The sequence below is a fragment of the Lepisma saccharinum genome, chromosome 11, assembly GCF_977018435.1.
Source record: "Lepisma saccharinum chromosome 11, izLepSacc3.1, whole genome shotgun sequence".
In the NCBI taxonomy this organism is placed as follows: Eukaryota; Metazoa; Arthropoda; class Insecta; order Zygentoma; family Lepismatidae; genus Lepisma; species Lepisma saccharinum.
Genome location: NC_139239.1, coordinates 31,447,917 through 31,469,045, shown reverse-complemented (window position 1 = coordinate 31,469,045; position 21,129 = coordinate 31,447,917). Strand labels below are relative to the sequence as shown.

Here is a 21,129-nt window from a genome sequence, read left to right as displayed (position 1 = left end):
AAACATCAAATTTAGGAGGTGTAAGGGTAGGGCCCCACAATTTCCCAATTTCTGCCATTCTGGAGGTGATGTGATCAGCACCATGCTCCAGCCACCCCTTTACCCACCAGGTACCCATTGATTTCAGTCTTGGTGAGTCTGATTTATGTGGGGACAAGGCCAGAGAAACTCCAACCTTAGATCACCCACCACAGGAATCAAACCTGGGTCTCCTGCATAGCAGTCAAATACCCTACAGACTACACCACTGTGGGATTTCAGAGGAAATTCTTCTAATTCACATGCTATAACCATTACATTTTTCAATACATTAATTTTTTTTATAAAAATTATATTCAATCACTTCTGTTATCATTAAACATAATGCTGTAACAACAGTTGGTCATTACAATCATAACAGTAAATTTCTTTTGTTGGATTTCATTGCAGAAACAAACAGTGGGGCATTAGAAGACCAGTCCAAACCTGACACAGTACATTTCTTAGTACTTGTAGAAGAATCATGGATGCATACATTTTTATTGTTATAAAGTGCACTAATATATTCTACATGTGAAAGTTTTGTTATACAAATAAACATTTTTCAGAAATTGCACACATATTAAGTAATACAAAAACATTGGTTTTGAGTCACTATGCAATTTTACAAAAATGATTTTAATGTAAAAATCAATTTACCTTCACCATAACTTGAAAAAATGTAAGCACTTGAAATATAAACTGTATGTATGTAACCATTTGAACAAATCATGTGTTAATTTATTTTTGGAAATAAAGTTTTATGTATTTTGTGGTGTTCCTTTAATTTCTTACCTTCCACCGCATGAATAATCCTGGGACTCTGCTCCTAGCCCGGAATCTGAATGTTCATGGCTGATGGTCAGTCCAGGCTGGGAGGGGTAATTGGGAGCAGATGTCGGTGGAGCTATGTGTCCGTTTGGAATGTTTCCGTTCCCTATCAGTTTTCCTGAATTATACAGAGAGCTGCTGCTTAGAATCATTCCTGATATGAAGTTGGAGCTGGCAGTGGTGTGGGGAAGTCCCGAGCTGTTTTGATGATGCAAACTGTTCGAGTCTGTATTTGCTATTGCAGGATATTCCATCACGGTTGCTAAAGGTGCCCTGAAATATTTACAAAGCATGATTCCAATTAGTCATTTGCATAAACAACAGGCCAACTTTGGTGGAATTAACACTTAATTTGTATTGTTTCAAGAGGAAAGCACGTTCGTTTTTCCCCAAATTTGATTTCTTCAATTAATTTAATCCAATTATCACAAATAATGGTTCTCTCTCTCATATCAAGAAGTTCAGTTCTCATTTTCCTGTTTGTGATAATAGATATTATCCACATCAACAGTGTGATGTAAATAGACATGTTTATCAAATTAAGTTTATAAATAGTTCAAGAAGGAAATCAAACTTTAGTTTAGCTTTTATTTAAAAAAACCTTAATTAGGTGAACATTACTTAACATTACTCCAAAATATGAATTTGTATTATATTTTTACATTACCAACATTTTTAAATTTTTCAAGATATATAATTGAACATTTCAAAGTGAACAACATCCAATTTATACACACAAGTTGAAGTGAGTGTCTACATTATTATATTATTTGGTAGATAAATTTGCAAGAAATTCAAATGTAAAATGTGCGTTTATCTATATTAATCAAACATGTAAAACGTTGTCGTCTTTGGAGATAATTCACATTTTATGAAACTGAACTTCTGAGACTTTCAGAGAAAAAAAATGGAGACTCTTTACAGCAGATGCCATTAGAGAACCTGCCTCCTCTTCTATGTATATAAATCACCACGATCAAAATAATTATACAAAATTACTCTCACTTTTAATTATAAGAGATAGGCAGGGTGGCATTTAAGTTGAGATGAGGGAAAATTTCCCCTTCTGCTTTGAAACTTTCGACTTAATATATATACAATTTACGTAATATACAGATGCTTCAAAAGAAGTTACAGAAATCATCTCCCCCTGCCAACTGGAATTTTCTTGGAAATTTGGAGGATAGGAATGAATAAAAAAAAAAAGGTTAAGAAAGGCAAGTCCTAGAGTTTTAAGCTAAAACTTCTAACCTTCCAACATGGAAATATAACCAGGTCAAAGTATGTATTTTCTTTTTAACTCCCTCTCTCCTATATCTGTCCTCAGTTGATGCTGGACACACAACAGCTTTCTTATCAGAATGGGAAAGATTTTTAAATATGAAGGATGATATTATTTTCATTTATAACTAACTGTTCACGCGATGCCTAAAGAAACTGACATTAAATACAGTGTGTCCGTAAAGTCATGGTGCACTTTTGACCGGTCACAGGAAAGCAACTAAACAAGATAGAAATGTGAAATCTTCACCAAATAAAAGGAAAACTCTCCAAGTTTCCGTACTATGATGCGCAAGCGTGTGCGCACACAGGTGATGACGCAACACCACGAACTGCGCAGCAGCGGATCTGCCCTCGCCCACGCCAGTCTAGATGTGGACTGTACAGAAGCGCTTCGTTGTACACGCGACGATATTTACGTTGCACTTTGCTCACGGATTCGAACTTCGCAAGCCACAGAACACACTGGACTTGCCTCTGTACCGTCCACATCTCGACTGGCGTGGGCGAGGGCTGATCCGCTGCTGCGCAGTTCGTGGTGTTGCGTCATCACCTGTGTGCGCACACACTTGCGCATCATAGTACGGAAACTTGGAGAGTTTTCCTTTTATTTGGTGAAGATTACACATTTCTATCTTGCTTTGTTGCTTTCCTGTGACCGGTCAAAAGTGCACCATGACTTTACGGACACACTGTATATGAAAGAAGTTAATCAAATATCATACTTGCTAATTGTTGCAGGATTCCAAAAAAAAGATTGAAATTGTTTTTACCAGTGTTCTTGTTGCCTTGTCAGAAATAGATTTGATTCGTTAAGAATATAGTAAAGTCACTCACCTTCAACATAAAGACTGCAATAAGTATTTAAGCATCTCAAATACATTACAATATCTTTCCAAGAAAAAGGAGTTTAAAATACACAACAATACACATTACATAAGAGAAAAATAATGAAATGCAGATATACTTTACATTGTATTTTAAATCTGACATTTGGAACCCTCGCATTGTAATTATATACCTACTTCACAGATGGAAAGTTTAATAAAAATGCCACATCGTCTGTGCTGAGAAGCAAAGTGGTGGTGAAACTGGGCAACTGCCAGCATGGACACCATACTTTTTCTCAGTGCTGACTATAGTGCAATATTTCATAATTTCTGTTTCCTTCCCATTTGAGCTATAATTATGCAATAAGATGTTTATGAAAAACAGTACGTTTGAAAATTCTATTGAAAAAAAAAATAAAAAAATTCTAAATTTATATTCTATATGACCAGACATTATATATTTTTTAGCAACACACCCCTGAACAATGTTTAATCAGGTTCCACTGTGTTAACTTTTTCAATACAAATCAACCTGAGTCTCTGTCCTTTGAGTTTACAACAAGTAAAGTACGTAAGGAATAATGAACTCTCATCTACAGTCAATTTTTATATAATATATAACATGCACATTTCTTACAAAATATACAGTTGCTTCTAAAATTTTGAGTAATCAAATATTTTTACCTGTACTTATTGTATGCATACTTTGAGAATGTAGTATAGTGTCCTACTATGATGTTAAGAATATGGAAGCTCTTAAGGAACTCGCAACTACAGTCTTGTAATTGTTTCAATGGTGGAAGGTAACTTGATTGATTGATTTTGATTTATTTTACCTCACTTTTCTGCCACTTTTGGCTAATTACAAAGCTGAGGATATGATAAAATTGATGAAAGGACATCCACGACCAGACTGGGATTCGAAAAGAGGACACCTGGCATCATAGCATACTGTGCTAACCCCTCTGCTACAAAGGCTGGCATGAAAGGTGTTCCGAGTGTTTGTTATTAATACCAAACTCACTTCCTCCAAGTTAGTACACCTGTTGAGCCTAGTACAGTATGATGCCAAAAAAATTTAGGCAGGGTGTTAGGTTTTGTATCCTGGGTAAGGCACTTGTTTCATGATCTATATTATCAGCATCAGTCAAGTTCGTCATCATGAATAACCTCGAGAGTTCATGAACAACACACAAAATAAATAAATAAATTGAGATACATAAATGTGTTCGTGTCACCTCGGTGACTGAGCACATTAAGTGGTCGACTTTTGATGTTCCCCCTAAGGTCTTGGGCTCGAATTCTGACCTGAGCATGACTGTGCTTTGCGAGTGTCCCTTTAGTTTCATCTATCACCACTCATCCTCATCATTGCAATTTGTCAAAAGTGGCAGAAGAAATACATTAAATAATAAAAATACAAAGGAAATTTATGCTATTTTGGGGGAGAGGGTAAATATAGTTATGCTGCATGAATTATACACAATAACTTGTGTCGAAATGTTTCTCTCCCTAGTAAACACATATCTTCGAAAATGACTCAAAAGAAAACTACTTTTAAATAGTCACATCATACCAATACAATAGCACTGGTTTTCACTGTTACAAAAAACAGCAATTTGAAATTTATTTTTGGGTAAAAATAGTTTGTATATTTTGAAAGCTCTATAATACTCGTGAAGCATTCGGGCTGAATTTGTATCTGTAGGTTGTTGCAAGTACTAAAAAGAAGGATATCTGCGGTTGATTAATATGGTCAAATCAGTTTTCAATATATGCATTCTCATTTTTTTTTAATTATAAAGGGAAATTAAGTATGTACTCAAAATACACCAACAAAAGACTTAATAACAAATTACAATTGGAGTTTCAAGGGAGAAAATTACACTAAATGTGTAGTAAAAGTACTTAAATACTCAAAGTTATAAATGTATGCACAGATTTACTAAAAATATCGAATGAATTATGATGCTAAAAAAGATGCAGAGTGAAATAAGACAAGTACTTCAATTCAGTTGATCCTTAAGAGATCATTGTATCCTGTAAATGTGACTATCCTAATATTTATAGGTTTAAACATTATTAAAATACAAGGAAATTAAGCACATGACCTTTTTTAGGACATGTAAGCAAACTATGCACAGATATTCCACAAAGTAGGTAGGTCTGAATTTACTCTCAAACTTTCTCCATTTAATATGAGAATGATGATAGCTCTTGAAAATTAATTAATCTTTTCCAGAATTCCCCTCAAAATAGAGACTTTTCAGTGAGTATAGTCAACCCAAATAATGTAAAAGGGGCTTCACATTATAAGTTATGTGTACTTTAAAATCACTGTAAATAAACCTGTATTATACTTCCTTGGTATCTGCACTTAATATTATATCTAGGTTTGAATTCCAGGTAAGTCAATATAAACAAATTTATCAAAAGAGTATTTAAAAAAATCTGATACACTGGACAATAGATTAGAAAAATGTAGAACATTCTGTGAGTAAGAGAATGAAACTTTCAAATATTAATTTTTCTGCTCTACATTCATCCAGTTTTTGTTGTTCAATAAACTTCGATGCATAACAGATATGCCACAAGCACTACTCTATTATAACAAATATTCTACTCGCAACTAAATTCTATCAAATCAATACACATTTATACTGCTTGAAATATTCTACTGTAAGAATAATACTACAATATAAGTTGTTTCCAATCTGAGAAGATAATGTTTTCAGGAATTGTTGACATACTCTCCTTTTAACTTCATATTTTATTTCTGAGAGGAAATGAGTCAAAATCTTTTAATACATTCCGAATAATTGTTACATTATAGCAACTTTAATATAAAAAAGAACAGTAGTGCCAAATTTTGTTGGGCAGAAAATGCCTTAGTGCTCCCCATCCTCCCCATAAAGTTGGCACCTATGAAAGGGAATTTTGCTTACAATGTTCAGAGTTTGAAAATTTTGTATTCTCGTTGGCTGTTAAGTTGAAGCAGTGAACAAGTAATCGTATTAATTATAAGTTTCTTTATGTGGGGCTCCTACATAGCAAATGGTAAGGGTTCTCGCCTTTAGTGCATGTGGTCTAGGTTTGTCCTCCCACCAACCCAGCCTCATGGGGACAACTGGGGAGCTACTGGTACTTGAAAAGCAGCAGCAGCAGGCTCCAGTTTCAAAAGTCAGAAAAGAGTCCATGTGCAAACCATGCATCACCCAATATTGCTTGGCAGAACCTGGCAATCGGTATGGAGTTTAGTTTTCAGTTTCCTTACGTGTGTGTATTTGGGAGGGACTAGAAATCAAAACCTTCTCAACTTAGAAACATTTACATGTAGTATTTGCTAGTATTGCTACTTAAAGAATACAGAAAGTACATAAACCACACCTTCTATGGAAGTGGTTAATCATTTTCATGGATTCACTGGTATAAATGACGAAACTCATGCTTCTTTTATGTAAAGCAAAAACAAAGTAATGATTACATAAACAAGGAATCCAGGTGTTAGTTTGAATAAAAGATACAGAAATTGTTATATGCCCAAATACTAATAATCAACCATGTATTGACTTCAAATTTTTTTTATTGGAAATTTTGTTTTCTAGCACATATGTACATTGCTACAAATAATACCATTCTGTACATACAATTTGAGATCAAAGAGGACTTTATTATAAGTGATAATATTAATCAACTATTTTGAAAATTATCGCACAGGAACAACCTGATTGTTACTATTACCCACTACTAGAATCAACTATAAACAAACCACATTGGAAAGAAAGTGACAAAATAGTGCAAGAATGATATTACATAATGTTACAGAAAAATAAACTGGGAAGTTGAAAATGACAGAGAGGTACAGCATTTAAAACACAATTCATGCATTGGAGAGCGTACATTAACTTCTTAAATACAATCAAACATTCTGCTACCTCAAAGAAACTTGTTATTAAGAAATGGTGGGATGTTTCAACACAAAAGTTATATTTGATCATGCAGTAATATCTAAAGGTTGCAACAGCATTTACAGACAAATCAAAACAAGTGCCTCTACAAAACATTTAACTACAACAACAGCAGTGGCAGGTATAACAAAAACGATCATTCTGACGGTGGAATAACATTTCAAATAAAAAATCCAGGCTGGTTGTTATTATACCTTGGCATATGGTTACTTCTCACGGTTCCTGCCGGGCTATGATTCACGGATGGAGCCGAAGAGTTCTTCACAAAATCTGCAACGGTGGTGGAAGGTGAAGAATAAGATGGTAAAGTGCTGCCGGCAGCCATGATTGTGGTAGGCGTGAAATTGACCGAGGAATTCGACTGAGTTCCTGGAATTTCAGTTGTGCCTACACCCCCATTCGGTGGAGAATAGGGTGGTGGGGGACTATCTCCACTGTTGGGAAGCTGGTGCCTCTCGTCCTGAGTGGAACTGAAATGATATAAAATTATCAAAGATTCAAATTATCTTATCATAAGATGATTAAAACCCAAAGGAAAATGTTGAAATTATGTAATGGAATTTTATTAAATAAAAAGTTTTCATATTGAAGTATTGCAGTTTTACTTAATCAAAAAAAAAGAAACATTCAAAATTTAACCACCTAAATTCACACTTGTGTAACAATGAGACAGCATGAAAAGGTATGTAGAAATAAGTATATTAACTCGGCAAGCCTTCAGTACATGATTGGAAAACTTACTGCAAAAACATATATTATATTCTTTGCAAGTGCTTCTAGTGGTAATCATAACTTTATGCTTCCCATGTGAAAGAGAAGATTTGCAAAACTTCCGTGTAAGTGGAGAGATTCTCTCCAGTTAAGGCCCAGAGAGTTCTAGAAAGATTTGAAAGTTCTGGAATACTTCTAATCTTTAGGACCAGTCATCTCATCAATTATTCCCAGGTATTGTGTTTTATGTCCTTTTTAAAAAATTGAGTGTGAAGTTAGCAATAAACAGTAAAATGAAAATGTGAAGTAATGAAACATTATATACTTCTTCTGATTATATGTTACCATATGAACGAATTTGAGTTTTAATATAAACAGTTTTTGTAAATGTGAAAAGATACCTCATTTTGTTTCAAATTCTCATATGGCAAAACTAACAGAATTCTTAAGAATTTAAGCAACAAAATGTACAGCACCTTTTTAGCCAAGGGTTTTTATGAATTAAATTTTCTTTGTTATTGTAAAAGAAACTTTAAACTTTAGAATTAGGTTTTTATCAAGCATTATTTATACTGAAACTTGTATGTTGCACAAGTTAATAAATATAGTAAGTGTTAACATAATATTTTGCACCATCTTTCTTGACAGTGTCCGAAGTAGAAAATGTTATGAGGATGAGCCTTGGGGCTAGCTGGAGGGATGCTCCAATAATTTAACTGGGGAGATGCTTTGTGTAATTTTTCTATCTGGGGGACAAAATATCCCTCTGCTTCAAGCACTGCATTTAGTACAAAAATATTGTGGACAAAAAATATGTGAACTGAATTCAGGGAAGACAACAATATGTTCCTAATTCAAATTAAGGAAGTTCCTAAGCTTGATAAAGAGAAGGATTGAAGAAATTAAACACTTGAATATTTCACTCAATCCATCCTGAATTGTAATTGAAGAGTCATTAAAGGAAGGGTAACATTCTTTGATTGGTTCTTCATCATTGCATATCAACACCAGTCACGATCAGTAGTTTTGTCCAGACATTCTTACTTGTTAGTATTTTCTTTTCATAACAACAAGTTTTAACTGTGGACAACAAGGACGTATTTAGGGGGGGGGGGTCCGGACTCCCCCCCCAAAAGATTTATCAAGTATTAAAATTAAATAATGAAAAATTTATTCGTTTACCCGTTTATATAATTTCCTCTGAACTTATTGTAAGACAAGGATTATATTGGGATCATATGGCTTTGAAGGACACGAAGGATGTATTTAGGGGGATTCAGGGGTCCAATGACTTACCAAGTACTAAAATAAAGTAATGTAAATATCAGCATTTGTTGCATAATCAATGGTTATTAATTTCATGACATTACAAATAAGATTTATGTACACTACTACTCAAAATAATATGCATAAGATATTAATCAGAAACTTACTTGTCTCCAACTACATGTAACATCATTTTTGTTATTCGATAAATATTCAATTATTCATCTATTTGACATTAATTCATTGCCAGGGCACTTGTTTTTATGTAAATTATTCTGATCATAACTACAGGTAAGTTACGCAATGAATATGTGCTGTTATATCTATATTTATACAGTCTTTTTATGTATTCGTGTAATAATAATATAATATTAATTTATGTAATGTAATTAGTATTAATTTGATTTAATATAATTATTTTAATTTAAATATTATTATTATTATTATTATTATTATAATTATTATTCCTGCCACACTTGGTTTGGACCCCCCCCCCCCGAAACATATTTCTAGATATGTGTCTGGTGGATAACTATATTAATAACTCCATTTTTTAATTATAATTAAAATATACATACATATACTAAAAAACTAAACTCATTGTCCTGAAAGAATGCAATTTCATGGGTGTACTGTGTGGAACAGAGCTTCTATTATCGAGGTTGACATTGAAGGGGAGGTTACCCATTACATACCCTATAAACCTCTCCAATGGCATAGTGGTAACATTGTTGCTTTGTAATCAAGGGGTCCCATGTTCGATACCTGGTCAAAACACAGTGGTTCGGATCCTACTTTAAACTGAAGGCCCAATTCTGATTACCCTATCTATACATAAAATGGACTTAAACTCAAACATGCCGCATAAAAACTGACTTCATATTGCAAGAGAGACGAAAAAAACCGTGTCCTTACTAACTTGTAAAATTCAAAGTCATGTTGTGTTTTCAGACAATGTTAGCCTTGTGCATACTAAGATAAATAGTGTACAGGGCATTTGATTGCCATGTAGGAGTCTCAGGTTCAATTCCCAGGATGGATGATGTAAGGTCGGAATTCTTTTTACCTTGTCCCTGCATAAAGCAGCTCTTATGTTCACCCAGGTTCATGTGCCTGGGGTAAAGGCAGCTGGAACATTGTGTGGATCACATCATATCCAAAAATAGCCAAGATCTCCACATCTCTATGTACCATCATGGCACAGCGCAATGAATTTTAACTTTAATGGGGAACTTCAACTATTTACGGTACCACACCTGTTCAAGATTTCACCTAATTTTTCTATTTAATGAATTGATATAATATAACTGAACAGTTGTTTACTATTTCAAAAATTATGCATGAAGAAGACAAATTATTCACTTCATTGTTTCTCCTCATAAGAATACAAAAAAGGGCAACAATTTAACAATTATGATCATGCAGTACTGAAGCAAGTATGACAGCAGAAGATGTCCTGAAGTAAATACAATGAAGAATATACTGTAAAATTAAAAATAGCGTGCTACCTACATTGTCAAATTGTGAAAAATTGTAGCTCACCTGAAACATTTCTTCAAGATTATAATATTCATTTGCAGTGAACTTTCTTTTAAAACATTATATTATAATGCATTCCTTGTGTTTAAAAATGTCACAGTGGGAACAAGAATAAGTCACAGTTTTAAACTGAGAAAAAAACATTATTATTTTTACATAGCATTCATTAGAAAGTATGATTATTACAAGTCATTAGCATTAACTTTGCATAAACGTTTAATATTACAATATTTTGCTATAATTTTTGATTTATTAGGAATCTAATCTAAATCCTTACACACAATTGATACATTTATTTATGCACTATACATGTTCCACTTTTTTACCAAATTGCTTAATAGCCATAAGTAAACATGCTATGATATTTCAAATTATAAGAGTATTAACACAACAAGAAAAGTCCATCACTAGTTTTATCAGCAATATCAAGATAAAAATATCAATACAATTAAAAAATCCAATGTACATGCATTACAAATTTTACCTTTTAGATCTTCTAGGAGATCTTTGTCTTCTTTTGGTACTTGGTGAAAATTTGATCTTCGGAGCTTTTGTAGCTGTTTCCACAACTTTGTAAGGAATTTGTCTCAGTTGATCTTCAGTCATTCCTTCTGTCTCTATTAAATCAAACTCTAGGTGTTTCTTCAGTTCGTCTGGAAGCCGGGTTTTGCTTTCTGAAGGGGATCTTGATCTTGACCTGTTAACATGTAATAAGAAGCTAAAGAAGGATGCACATGTTTATGGCGAATAAGAAATAAATAACTTCAGTACAACAACAGACTCATTTTTTAGTTCGAAATAATATATGCAATGGCATTTGGTGCTATTATGGTCAATAACAATAATAACAGCCTGTGCTGCAACAGCCCTTGGGGGCCAGGGCCTACCTCCTGGACTCTCCTACCACATGCCTCTGCATAATGTTTTGAATGCTATGCATCCATTGAGACTGGTGTCTGAAAGAATGCTAGGAAGTTGTGTTGCTCCAAACCAAAGTTGAACTGCCTCACTTCACCACATGAGTTCACAATATTTTGAAATATCAGAAGATATTTACTAAAAAATTGCAGGGATGAATAGCTCCTGGATTTTTTTCTGATTGACCTCAAGTCTACTTTGCCCTTCCCCCAGTTCCAGAGATCCTTGGTCTGGATATAAGGGATACCAGGTTTCATCCCCTGCTGAGGCACAGTGATTTGAAACCAACTTTAAAATATAGGTCCTGTCCAGATTAACCTACCTGAGCATAAAGTGGACTAACACACTGCGACAAACAAACTTTTGGTAAAATAGAAGTTCTATGTTCAATATTCATTCAAAAATTCAGCTCATCAAATCTGCCACCAACATTACCTCGAAAGTTCAGACATTTTATGCACAATGGAAACAATTTTCTGTAAAATATCCATGACTGCAAAGTAACTTTCTATGGTTGCATTTCTCACATACTTGTCAAATTTGGATTTGAAAAGGGGCCATAATAATTTTGAAGGAGCACTCAGGTGGGGGTTCAAGATCCATTGCGAGAAGAAAAAGTGGTGATAATGAAATGATATAAGCCACTTTGTAATGTGGAGTTCTTGTAAACTGACAATATGGGAATCACTTTCCCTTTCAGTGTTAATAGGCACTCAACATGTAAGGTTGTTATATGTCCTATCAAAAATCCAATGAAAATATCTTCAGGAGAACATTTGATTCAATATGTAGCAAATTTTGAGGTAAGAAAATTTCCTAACATTTGAAAATGTAAAGGCAAAGTAACCGTCGATTCCATTACAGTTTCCATTACTCAAAATAGTAACTGTTACTTGTAGCTGCATTACTTGTTACTTCCCAACACTGCAAATGACATACTTTGAAATAACCCAATTACAATATAAGACTATAATTATGCATGTATTTTATTTTTGTTCAAGGGTTAAGATTGTGTAATTCTTAAGATAGAATCATGAGGTTTAGTCAGTAGGGTGTCTGACTGCCATGCAGGAGTTTGATTTCCAGTGTGTGTGATCTAAGGCAGGAACTTTTCTGGCTTTGTCCCTGTATAAATGAGGCTCTGGGGTTCATGCAGACTAAAAAAAAAATGGTACCTAAAATTCGCCCAGCTAAAGAATGGACTTGAGGAAACCCAGATTTTCCGCCTCCAGTTCAAGGAGAGAAAAGCAGTGTTGCTACCTGTTGCTACACGTCTGATTTTTGTCCAGTCATACACGACACCTCTTCCTGTCACCATACCCCTTTCGCTCACATTTCAGGGATAGGCAGGGAATCTGAGACCCATTCGCTTGCTGTGCTGCGGCAACCATTAGGCACCGCTGTGCTTGGCCTTGTTAAGGGTGCCACCTGTTTCGAAAATGACTCAAAATGAAAAATTTGGCAATGCGTCACACCGACAGCTCGACAAAACCGATTGGTTCAGCGGTTCATGTGACACTGTTTCGACAGAAAAGGTAAAAATAGAATTTCCAAGTCCATTCTCTAGCTGGGGGTAAAGGTGGCCGGAGTATCACATCAGTGGCTAACTTGATCAAGAAATCGAAAGAAAAAAAAACCTCAGCAATGTCCACCCTATCCCACCTCCTCCTTGTGGTTGCACCACTGGCCACGATGTTTAACTTTTAATTTATCCTCGTTTGGTAACGTGGAAAACAGTGTATGTAATAAGTAACAATGCACTAATCTGAATAATCTTCACTCACTGACCTATATTTTATACATTAGAGGACACTTCCCTAAAAACACAATTACAGGAGGAAGGGAAAAACAAATCCTCTCACCTTCTCCTCCCCCAATGCACACTATGTAAAAGAAATGTCAAAGGAAACTCGCATCACCATAGGATTTTTTACATTATGAAAAATATAAAAGTCTGGATGGCCCTTCGGATGCATCTATCTTATAGCTAAATGTTCATTTAACTTGGATAAATACTACTTCCCAACTGGTCTTACAAATCAGTCATATTTAGCAATTTATTTCTAAAGGTGGCAGCTATGTCCCTCATCGTGCCAAGCAAAAATGGGCTCGGCTGGTGTCTTATGGCTACCCCCTTCCCCTCCCCCCACCTTGTTCACCGCTGAGCCTTCTTCAACCCTCTGAACATGTGCCAACTTGGTTAGGCCAGCTCTTGGATGGCTCAGACTGTTGCCTCGCGAGGGTACGAAACAGCTGGCAATGCCACGTGGAGGTTGGGTCGGTTGTCAGTTTGACCGATCGCAAGATTCGAATCTCCTTGTATGTAAATTATAAATGTATTAATTTAACAATACTTTGGTGAGGTATAAGTTACTTCTGAGGGTAGTGCCATGGCGTGGCGGCTCTGTCCTTCGAGTCGCCGGTGCATCACATCAGAAAATGTCCGAGATCGAGAATGTGTGGGGACCTACCTCTACATCCCTTCTTGGCTCTGAGCAATGTGCACTGGGAATTCTTGAGACATTGTAGCATTTCTTAATTATTTTTAATGTTCAAAATATTTATCAAACATTTTTAGAACGTTTCCGTATTGCTAGTCATAGTAGTTAGAAGGAAAACATCTTACCTGTGCTTTTTATGCTTTTTCTTATGATGATATGATGCTTCTGATTCTGTTTCCATACCGCTGTTCATGTAACCTGACTTCCTGTTTCCGAGGTCTCTGACAACTGTTGCTTGTTGGATGCCAGGCTGCCCTTCTGCTTGCTTTCTCTGCACTTCCTTCCACTGTGCTTGAGAATCCACAAGTTCATAATTGCTTCCATGCCTGTAAATACATACGTTTTTTTTTTTACATCTATTTCAGAACCACATTTCATGAATGTAAAACATGAACTTAAGATACTTCCCAACCTTATTAAAATTAATTACAAGTAGTCTGCTGCAGTAAATTTTATGTAAATCAAATCTTGTTTATTTATGTATATGCATTGTCACAATTAAGAGATTGGATATGAAATACAAAAATTGAAAATAATAATAGCAAACTAACTGTCTATTACAAAATAATAACAATCATTTTCTGAAAAATTAAATACTTATTCACTTTTACAAGTTCATTACATATAAATGTAGTATGCACTGCTTCAAATTCTCATTATTGAATGCAATTCAAAATTACAAAGATTAAAGGACCTAATTTATTTTGTATTGGAATCATAGAAAACTTATTTAACTTTATAATTGCTTCATTTATTTGTCGGTAGTGTTGTTTTTAAGTCCACTTTATGCACAGAGAGACGAATTGGTACTGGACTAGTGGCATTCCCAAGGAATGTGTTGATGGGGTTTGCCCAGTATTCCTAAAAAAGGAACGTCAAAGGCAGGAAAATATGGTAAAATGAGGGTAATTAATAAAAAAAAGTGTAGGTAACCCCTCCCTTCCGAAAATTCTGGGCATGCCACTGTACTGGACCTACAGTTTAAGGTAAAATCTGAATCGCTTTGCCACTACTGTGTATCAAATCCCTTGATTACAAGGCAATGATGTTACCACTATGCCATTGGGGAGGGCCTATAATTGCTTCTTTCCTTATCTTATGGTGAAGCCATGAACATCAACGTCGTTAAAGGAAAAATTAAGATTTATCAGAATAAGTCACTTACAGGGTTGCACATATTATATCTACCAATATCAGTTGGCAACCCTGATAGAATGCAAGTGCGCATGCACAGAAGTCTCCCATGCTTAGGCAGCTGCAAGTCTCTGAATCAGTCTGCTATGGAATGTTGGCTGGTTCAGACATGAATCGTGGCAGTGGATGTGTTCATGAACGGGTTCCATTCAGGAGACGCAGCAGGCACTGCACTCAGAAGTATCAGAGTGCCAGAGAATACGCCTCCTCCAACCTGGAGACTTCTGTTCCTAACGCTTCCGTTGGTTTTCTATTGTCTGACCCATCGTATCATGTTTTGATGCTCTGGAATTGGTTGATGGCAATCCTCATTGGACCATTGTCACAGTGCCTCATGCATCACCTGAATGCAACCTGTTTGAATGAACGCATCCACTGCTATGATTCGTGTCTGAACAGGTGAGCATTTCATGGCAGTCTGATTGAAAGACTTGCATCTGCTTTAGCATGGGACACATCTGCGCATGCGTACCTGCATTCTGACAGGGTTATCAACTGAAATTGGTAGATACAATACACGCCACCCCATATTACTAATTCACAAAATAACTTGACATGTAGCATAAATAATTTATTCAAAGAACCAGGCTCACTTCTTTACATAATAAACAATCAATACATATTAAAAAAAATAAAAGCATGTAAATGATAGGAGAAACAATACCTGTGCTTGCTACCTCGGTGCCGATGCCTGTGATGGTGTTCACTTTCACTACCTGAATCACGCTTTTGGTGTGACCTGTGCCTTCGATGATGGGATCTTGCAGATGCTTTTGACACTTCACTATCATTGTCCGAACCCCTGCGACTACGGTGGTGACGATGCCTTTAGATGGAAAAAAAAATGAATCAGAGATTATTTTAAAAACTCACTATAGATCAATGATCATTTTAGAAAATATACTAATCACAAATCATGTATATGTTAGTGTAGTGACAATTTCATAATAATGTTTTTAAGATTAAATTACAGTGCAAAACCATCATATTTCTTATCGGGCATATTAAGTTTGTTACCCACAGACCTCTGAAAAAAACATATATAGTAGAATGTTGCTATTTGATATCTTCATGTAAGGAATTATAACGTTCTAGTAACATAATATCTGTCCTATGTAATAGGTTAGTTAACAAATAAGCTTTTTATGTGTGTGAATTATAATATATCGTATTATAAAACAAATTGAATCTAATGGAAAAATTATACATGCTACAGAATTATTTTTAAAAATTGGAATTACTTTGTTCTTATGTTGTGCGAGACTTTATGAGATACACCACACCACACGATATTGGTAATTCATAGTAGCCAAATCTTGCATCTTAGTAAAGACAGTGACCAAATTGGAAATGAATTACTGCTGGTATGCTCAGACTTGTCTTTTGATACAATTTTTTTTGTGTGTGTGATTTCTTAAATAATACACTGATTGTCATTCTCTCTCTTTTATCACCACAAATTGAGCTCCCTTTTTTTTATTTATTCCACACATGAATTGTAATAATTAATAATGTATTAGACAGTAAACCACTCACTACTCATTACTGGCCCAATTCGATCACTGAGTAAAGAAAGTCCAAAGGAGGGTAACATTGTCATATTCAGTGCTTCAAGTGGAATGGGGATGCATTAGGATGGTGTCCTCAAAGCTAGGAAAAAATTGCTCAAAGCAAGCTCCCATCCCCTCCCCTTCCCAGCTTCAAGGCTGAAGCAAATATGCTCCACCTAACAATGTCCAATTCTAGCAATGGTCAGCATATGTATTGAACTTAAAATCATTGAGGAAAAAAAGGATAGAAGAAAAAGGAAGAAAATTTTATAGAGGTGAAAGTAGAATATCTGAATTCTGGAAATTTAAGAAAACTTAAAACACCACAATAAAGTACAGAGGACAATTATGGTTAGTTCTGTTATTCAGTTGTTCTCAGTTCAGTGTTCAGGTTCAATTCAATTTCAAATGCATACTGTTCACTATTGTCTTATAATGCATTATGTTTACAATACAATATTACATACATACCGTTTACATGTTCTTGATTCAGTCGAACTTTGACTCTCAACGCTGCTCGACCTCCGTGTCAAACGATTCAGGAATTGTGTTGGATTGTGTCCAGCCGACCTCACTGATCTTGGACTTGCACAAGAATAGAGGCCTTTGTTCGTGTGAGTCCATGGTGCACTTCTGCAGCTCCTTGGTGAATCAGAACGAGGCAAACAATTGGGTATTGAAGTAGACCGATACACGGAGGCATTACTGAAAGTGCAATTAAGGAAACAATGTTTACAGTTTATGTACACATTTATTAAATATTATCTTTCAAATAGAACTAAATTTGCTAGGCCTCTATATCAAGATTACTGCAGGATATGTGTACAAGTGTGCAATTTCAAAATGCAGTTGCTAATATAAATTTTCCCCTATTATTTGAAGGGCTTGGGGGTAAAATGTGGGAAGTGACATTTTGGCCATCATTGAATTACAAAGTAAAACAGCAATCCTTCAATTATAATTAATTGCCATGCCATGAAATTTGCATTGGACTCATTGAATGTTTCTGAAATTGGTAAACACAACACAAAAACAATTTATCTCCACTATAGCTTTTAGTAATCTTTCTGCTTAATAAACTCAATAATGACCAAAATGTCACCATGTTTTGCCTCCGAGCCCTTCATTTGTCTTCTTTCTAAAAAAACAATTACATCAAATATTTGCACAAAAACCAAAGACTTGCTCGCAAATTTTAAAATGAAATGGCAATTTAAGTAGTTTACATTTCTGCATATTCGATGAAATTCTTTTACCATATGTAAGATAATCGTAGATTATAACCCCTATCAAGGTAGAGCAAGCAAAAATACAATCATATCCATCTTGTGAAATTCCTAAAGATACAAAATAGCATACAATAAAATATTAAAATGAATTTTATAATAAACTTACGATTGCATTTGCTGTTGTCCTGTAGATACTGTATTATTTTCCTGAGATGGTATGTTTTCTTTATTTGCACCTTCTTCAACCTTTGGTGCTGCAATTTAAAAATACAATTATTAAAATATTGTCCAAAAAGATAAACACAATGTGAAATTGCAATATCACTTACACAATTTTAAGGACTACAGTGATTATAATGCATTTAAAATTCTATTAATTAAAATTTGAAGTTCTACAATTAGTGACAACACAAGAAAGGGCAATGACGTTGAACCCAAATTCCCACCCCACTGGAGATTAACAGATACTCCATATTGTTGGCATTTCTGCAACTTGTAAGCAAGAAGGGTTTTACAGGGTTCTGTAAGCTACCGTTAATTATTTAGAGACTTTCACCATGGAGTACAGAAATGAGGAACTGAATCTAAATGGCCTATTTGTCACCTTTCTCTCCTTGTCCAGTCTGGTACATTTTTGTGTGATTAATCTGAAAATTTTTGAAATTTGAAGTATTGTGATTAAATGAAAATGAGAGGTTTTATTGAGCAAGTGATATAAAACTTTATTTAGCATTTCTAAGTTTAAATCAGAAGTTTCCGTACTTCTGTGAACCCCACTAGGTGCTTCTGATAATAACTATGACTGCCATGTGTGTGTTCTTCCATCAGAAATGTATTCTGCATGGCTTTACTCAAGTTGCTAATTCATACATGCATAAATATTATGTGTAATAAATTTGAAACTATCCCTCCACCTAAATTTGACATTCTAATTTTTTTTTCATTTTCCAGAAATTCTGGTTTCATTTAGACTGCAAACATAATTTCGTCAGCAATTCACTGAAACTAAACGAGGAGTGATCAATACCAAATTAAATGCAAAAACAATTACTAACTAACTCTCTAGCCTTCTTAAACCCGAAGGTTCCTGGTGCAGCAACACAGGCTTTCCATCCGTCCCTATCCTGAGCAAGATCTATATACTCTTTTCCATCCCTACCGATTTCCCTTAGGTCCATCTCAACGTTATCCCTCCATCTTTGATTTTGGCCTTCCTATAGATCTCTTACCATCAGGTTTCCCAACAAGAATCCTGTGAACTCTTCTTTCCTCTCCCATTCGTGCCACATGGTCTGCTCACCTAAATCTTCTTGATTTAATCATTCTAATAATATCTGGACATGAATACAAATTATGCAGTTCTAAATTATGTAACCTTCTCCACTCACCTGTCTCCTTATCCCTTTCAGGTCCAAATATTTTCCTAAGGATCTTAATTTCAAATACTCTCAATTTATGTTCCTCTTTCGATGTAAAAGACCATATAATTACAAAAAATTACAGTCAGAAATATTCGAAGGCACAAAAAGAAATGTTTAACCTACCATCTTGTGCTCCTTCAACAATACGACGTTGATAGCGACGGCTAGGTGTTCGTGTGAATTGAGGTGGTGTCCGTAACCTCATTTGAGCATCACGCTGGGCTTGTTTCTCAGTTCGTCCACTGTAACAAATAGAAATTGGTATCAATAAATTGAACAAAGGAAGAAAGTGCACTCACAAAAATGTATGTCATTACATCCCACTGTAACGATAGGTATGTAACAATCACTAGAGGCTGGATTTTAAAGGGAATTCCTTTTTTATTTTTCAACACGGATCATGGAATAAATAACAACAGCATTGATAATTGTCTTCCACCAACAAGATTACATGGTTTTGACTTCCATTTCTCGAACCCACATTCCCTTTTCCCCCCTTTTTAAAACATTTTCCTCTCTAATCCCTTTATTGACTAATTTTTCAGCCTACATTCTTTTTTTCCCCCTTTTTAAAAAATATCTTCCTTGGTCCCTTTATTGACAAGATACCAAATATTTTGTATGACTGTTTTTTCCCTCAACAAAATATTTAACAATTGTCTATTTGGTTCACTTTAGAGGAAAGAAAGAATAAGCATCTTCTACCTTACCTTCCCTCCACGAGTGTTGGGAGCACGTTGCAGCGATTTTTGAAGCAATGCAATCTAGGCTTATGCAGCAACAAACGCACTGTAAGCGGCATGCCTGTTGGGTTGAAAGTGTACTTATCTGCTAGATTTAGACTTTTATTATGAAGTTTTTCAGAATAGTTTTAACTTAACTGTGTGACAGTGGTAAAAGTATTGAGTGTCAGTGAAATGGCGAAACCAGGTACATGTGGCAGCAAGCTATGGAATGTGGTAAGCTGTTGCAAGGAAGATTTAATCAAAACGGATGCTAAGATTATTCACTGTACTTTTAAATTGTGTGTTAATGTATCCCTTTTTATACATGAATGGAATTGCTTTAATTTAATATATTATTTATAGTTGGGTGCATAAAAACTATAGTCCTTCCCCCCCATTTCTTGGCAATAAATTTCCCTTTTTCTTTCCTTTTTAGAGGAAAATTTTTCCCTTTAAAATCTGGTCTCTAACAATCACCAATCTGTGATAGGTATAGTGATAAAGTTAGATAAAAAAAAAAAGAGTCTCTTTACATATAAGTTATGCAAAACTGCACCATAACACATTGTGCAAAGTTTAAATTTATTTGATTTGTTCTTTTAAGTCCACTTTATGCACAGATAGGCTAACTGGGACTGGACCTATAGTTTAAAGTAGAACCCGAACCACTGTGCAGTCTACTTCCACCAGGTATCAAACCAGAGACTCATAAGATCTGAATTAATTGTTTGTTTTAACTACACAGGACACCAATGTGATACTGTGCTCTACATTTCTTTTACGATTTGTTAGAATAATTTTGGTTACAGGACCCATGTAAATGGATACCGCAGACTCTGCACTGATCAAGTCAAGTGGTTGGAACATTGTAATCAAACACATACACTTCAAGTGTTTACAAATAATACAGAATAACTTATTATTTTTATTATTGTATCTACTAAAATCTTCTCATGCAAATTAATAAACTACCTCTATTCTCTGTCAACAAGTAAACAAATCCATGTGACATGTGAGGAATCCTATTGGTTAGTTCCCATGGAAATCATTCTACAGGCTCCTTGCACACAGGAATACAAGGTGCATGATAAAACTGTACTACATAATTAAGGTATTGTACGTAATTACAGTATAACTTCTGTCACAC

The 21,129-nt window shown here is 34.9% G+C and overlaps 2 protein-coding genes across 6 annotated transcripts in view; one reads left to right on the top strand and one right to left on the bottom strand.

The window, feature by feature from the left end:
- LOC145994698 (cilia- and flagella-associated protein 161-like) overlaps positions 1-789 on the top strand; it is a 130,593-nt gene extending 129,804 nt beyond the window's left edge. The window contains exon 8 of the mRNA XM_083130867.1: positions 430-789. The gene's annotated coding sequence lies outside the window, so the exon portion shown is untranslated. The remainder of the gene's footprint in view (positions 1-429) is intronic.
- LOC145994696 (band 4.1-like protein 4) overlaps positions 1-21,129 on the bottom strand; it is a 335,899-nt gene that overhangs the window by 11,830 nt on the left and 302,940 nt on the right. For all 5 annotated transcript variants that reach the window (XM_083130862.1, XM_083130865.1, XM_083130863.1 and 2 more), the window contains exons 12-19: positions 19,381-19,499; positions 18,003-18,090; positions 17,079-17,312; positions 15,722-15,883; positions 13,989-14,189; positions 10,929-11,141; positions 7,123-7,398; positions 814-1,122 (exon numbers count right to left, since the gene is read on the bottom strand). In XM_083130862.1, coding sequence (XP_082986988.1) covers positions 814-1,122; positions 7,123-7,398; positions 10,929-11,141; positions 13,989-14,189; positions 15,722-15,883; positions 17,079-17,312; positions 18,003-18,090; positions 19,381-19,499 — 1,602 coding nt within the window. The remainder of the gene's footprint in view (positions 1-813; positions 1,123-7,122; positions 7,399-10,928; positions 11,142-13,988; positions 14,190-15,721; positions 15,884-17,078; positions 17,313-18,002; positions 18,091-19,380; positions 19,500-21,129) is intronic.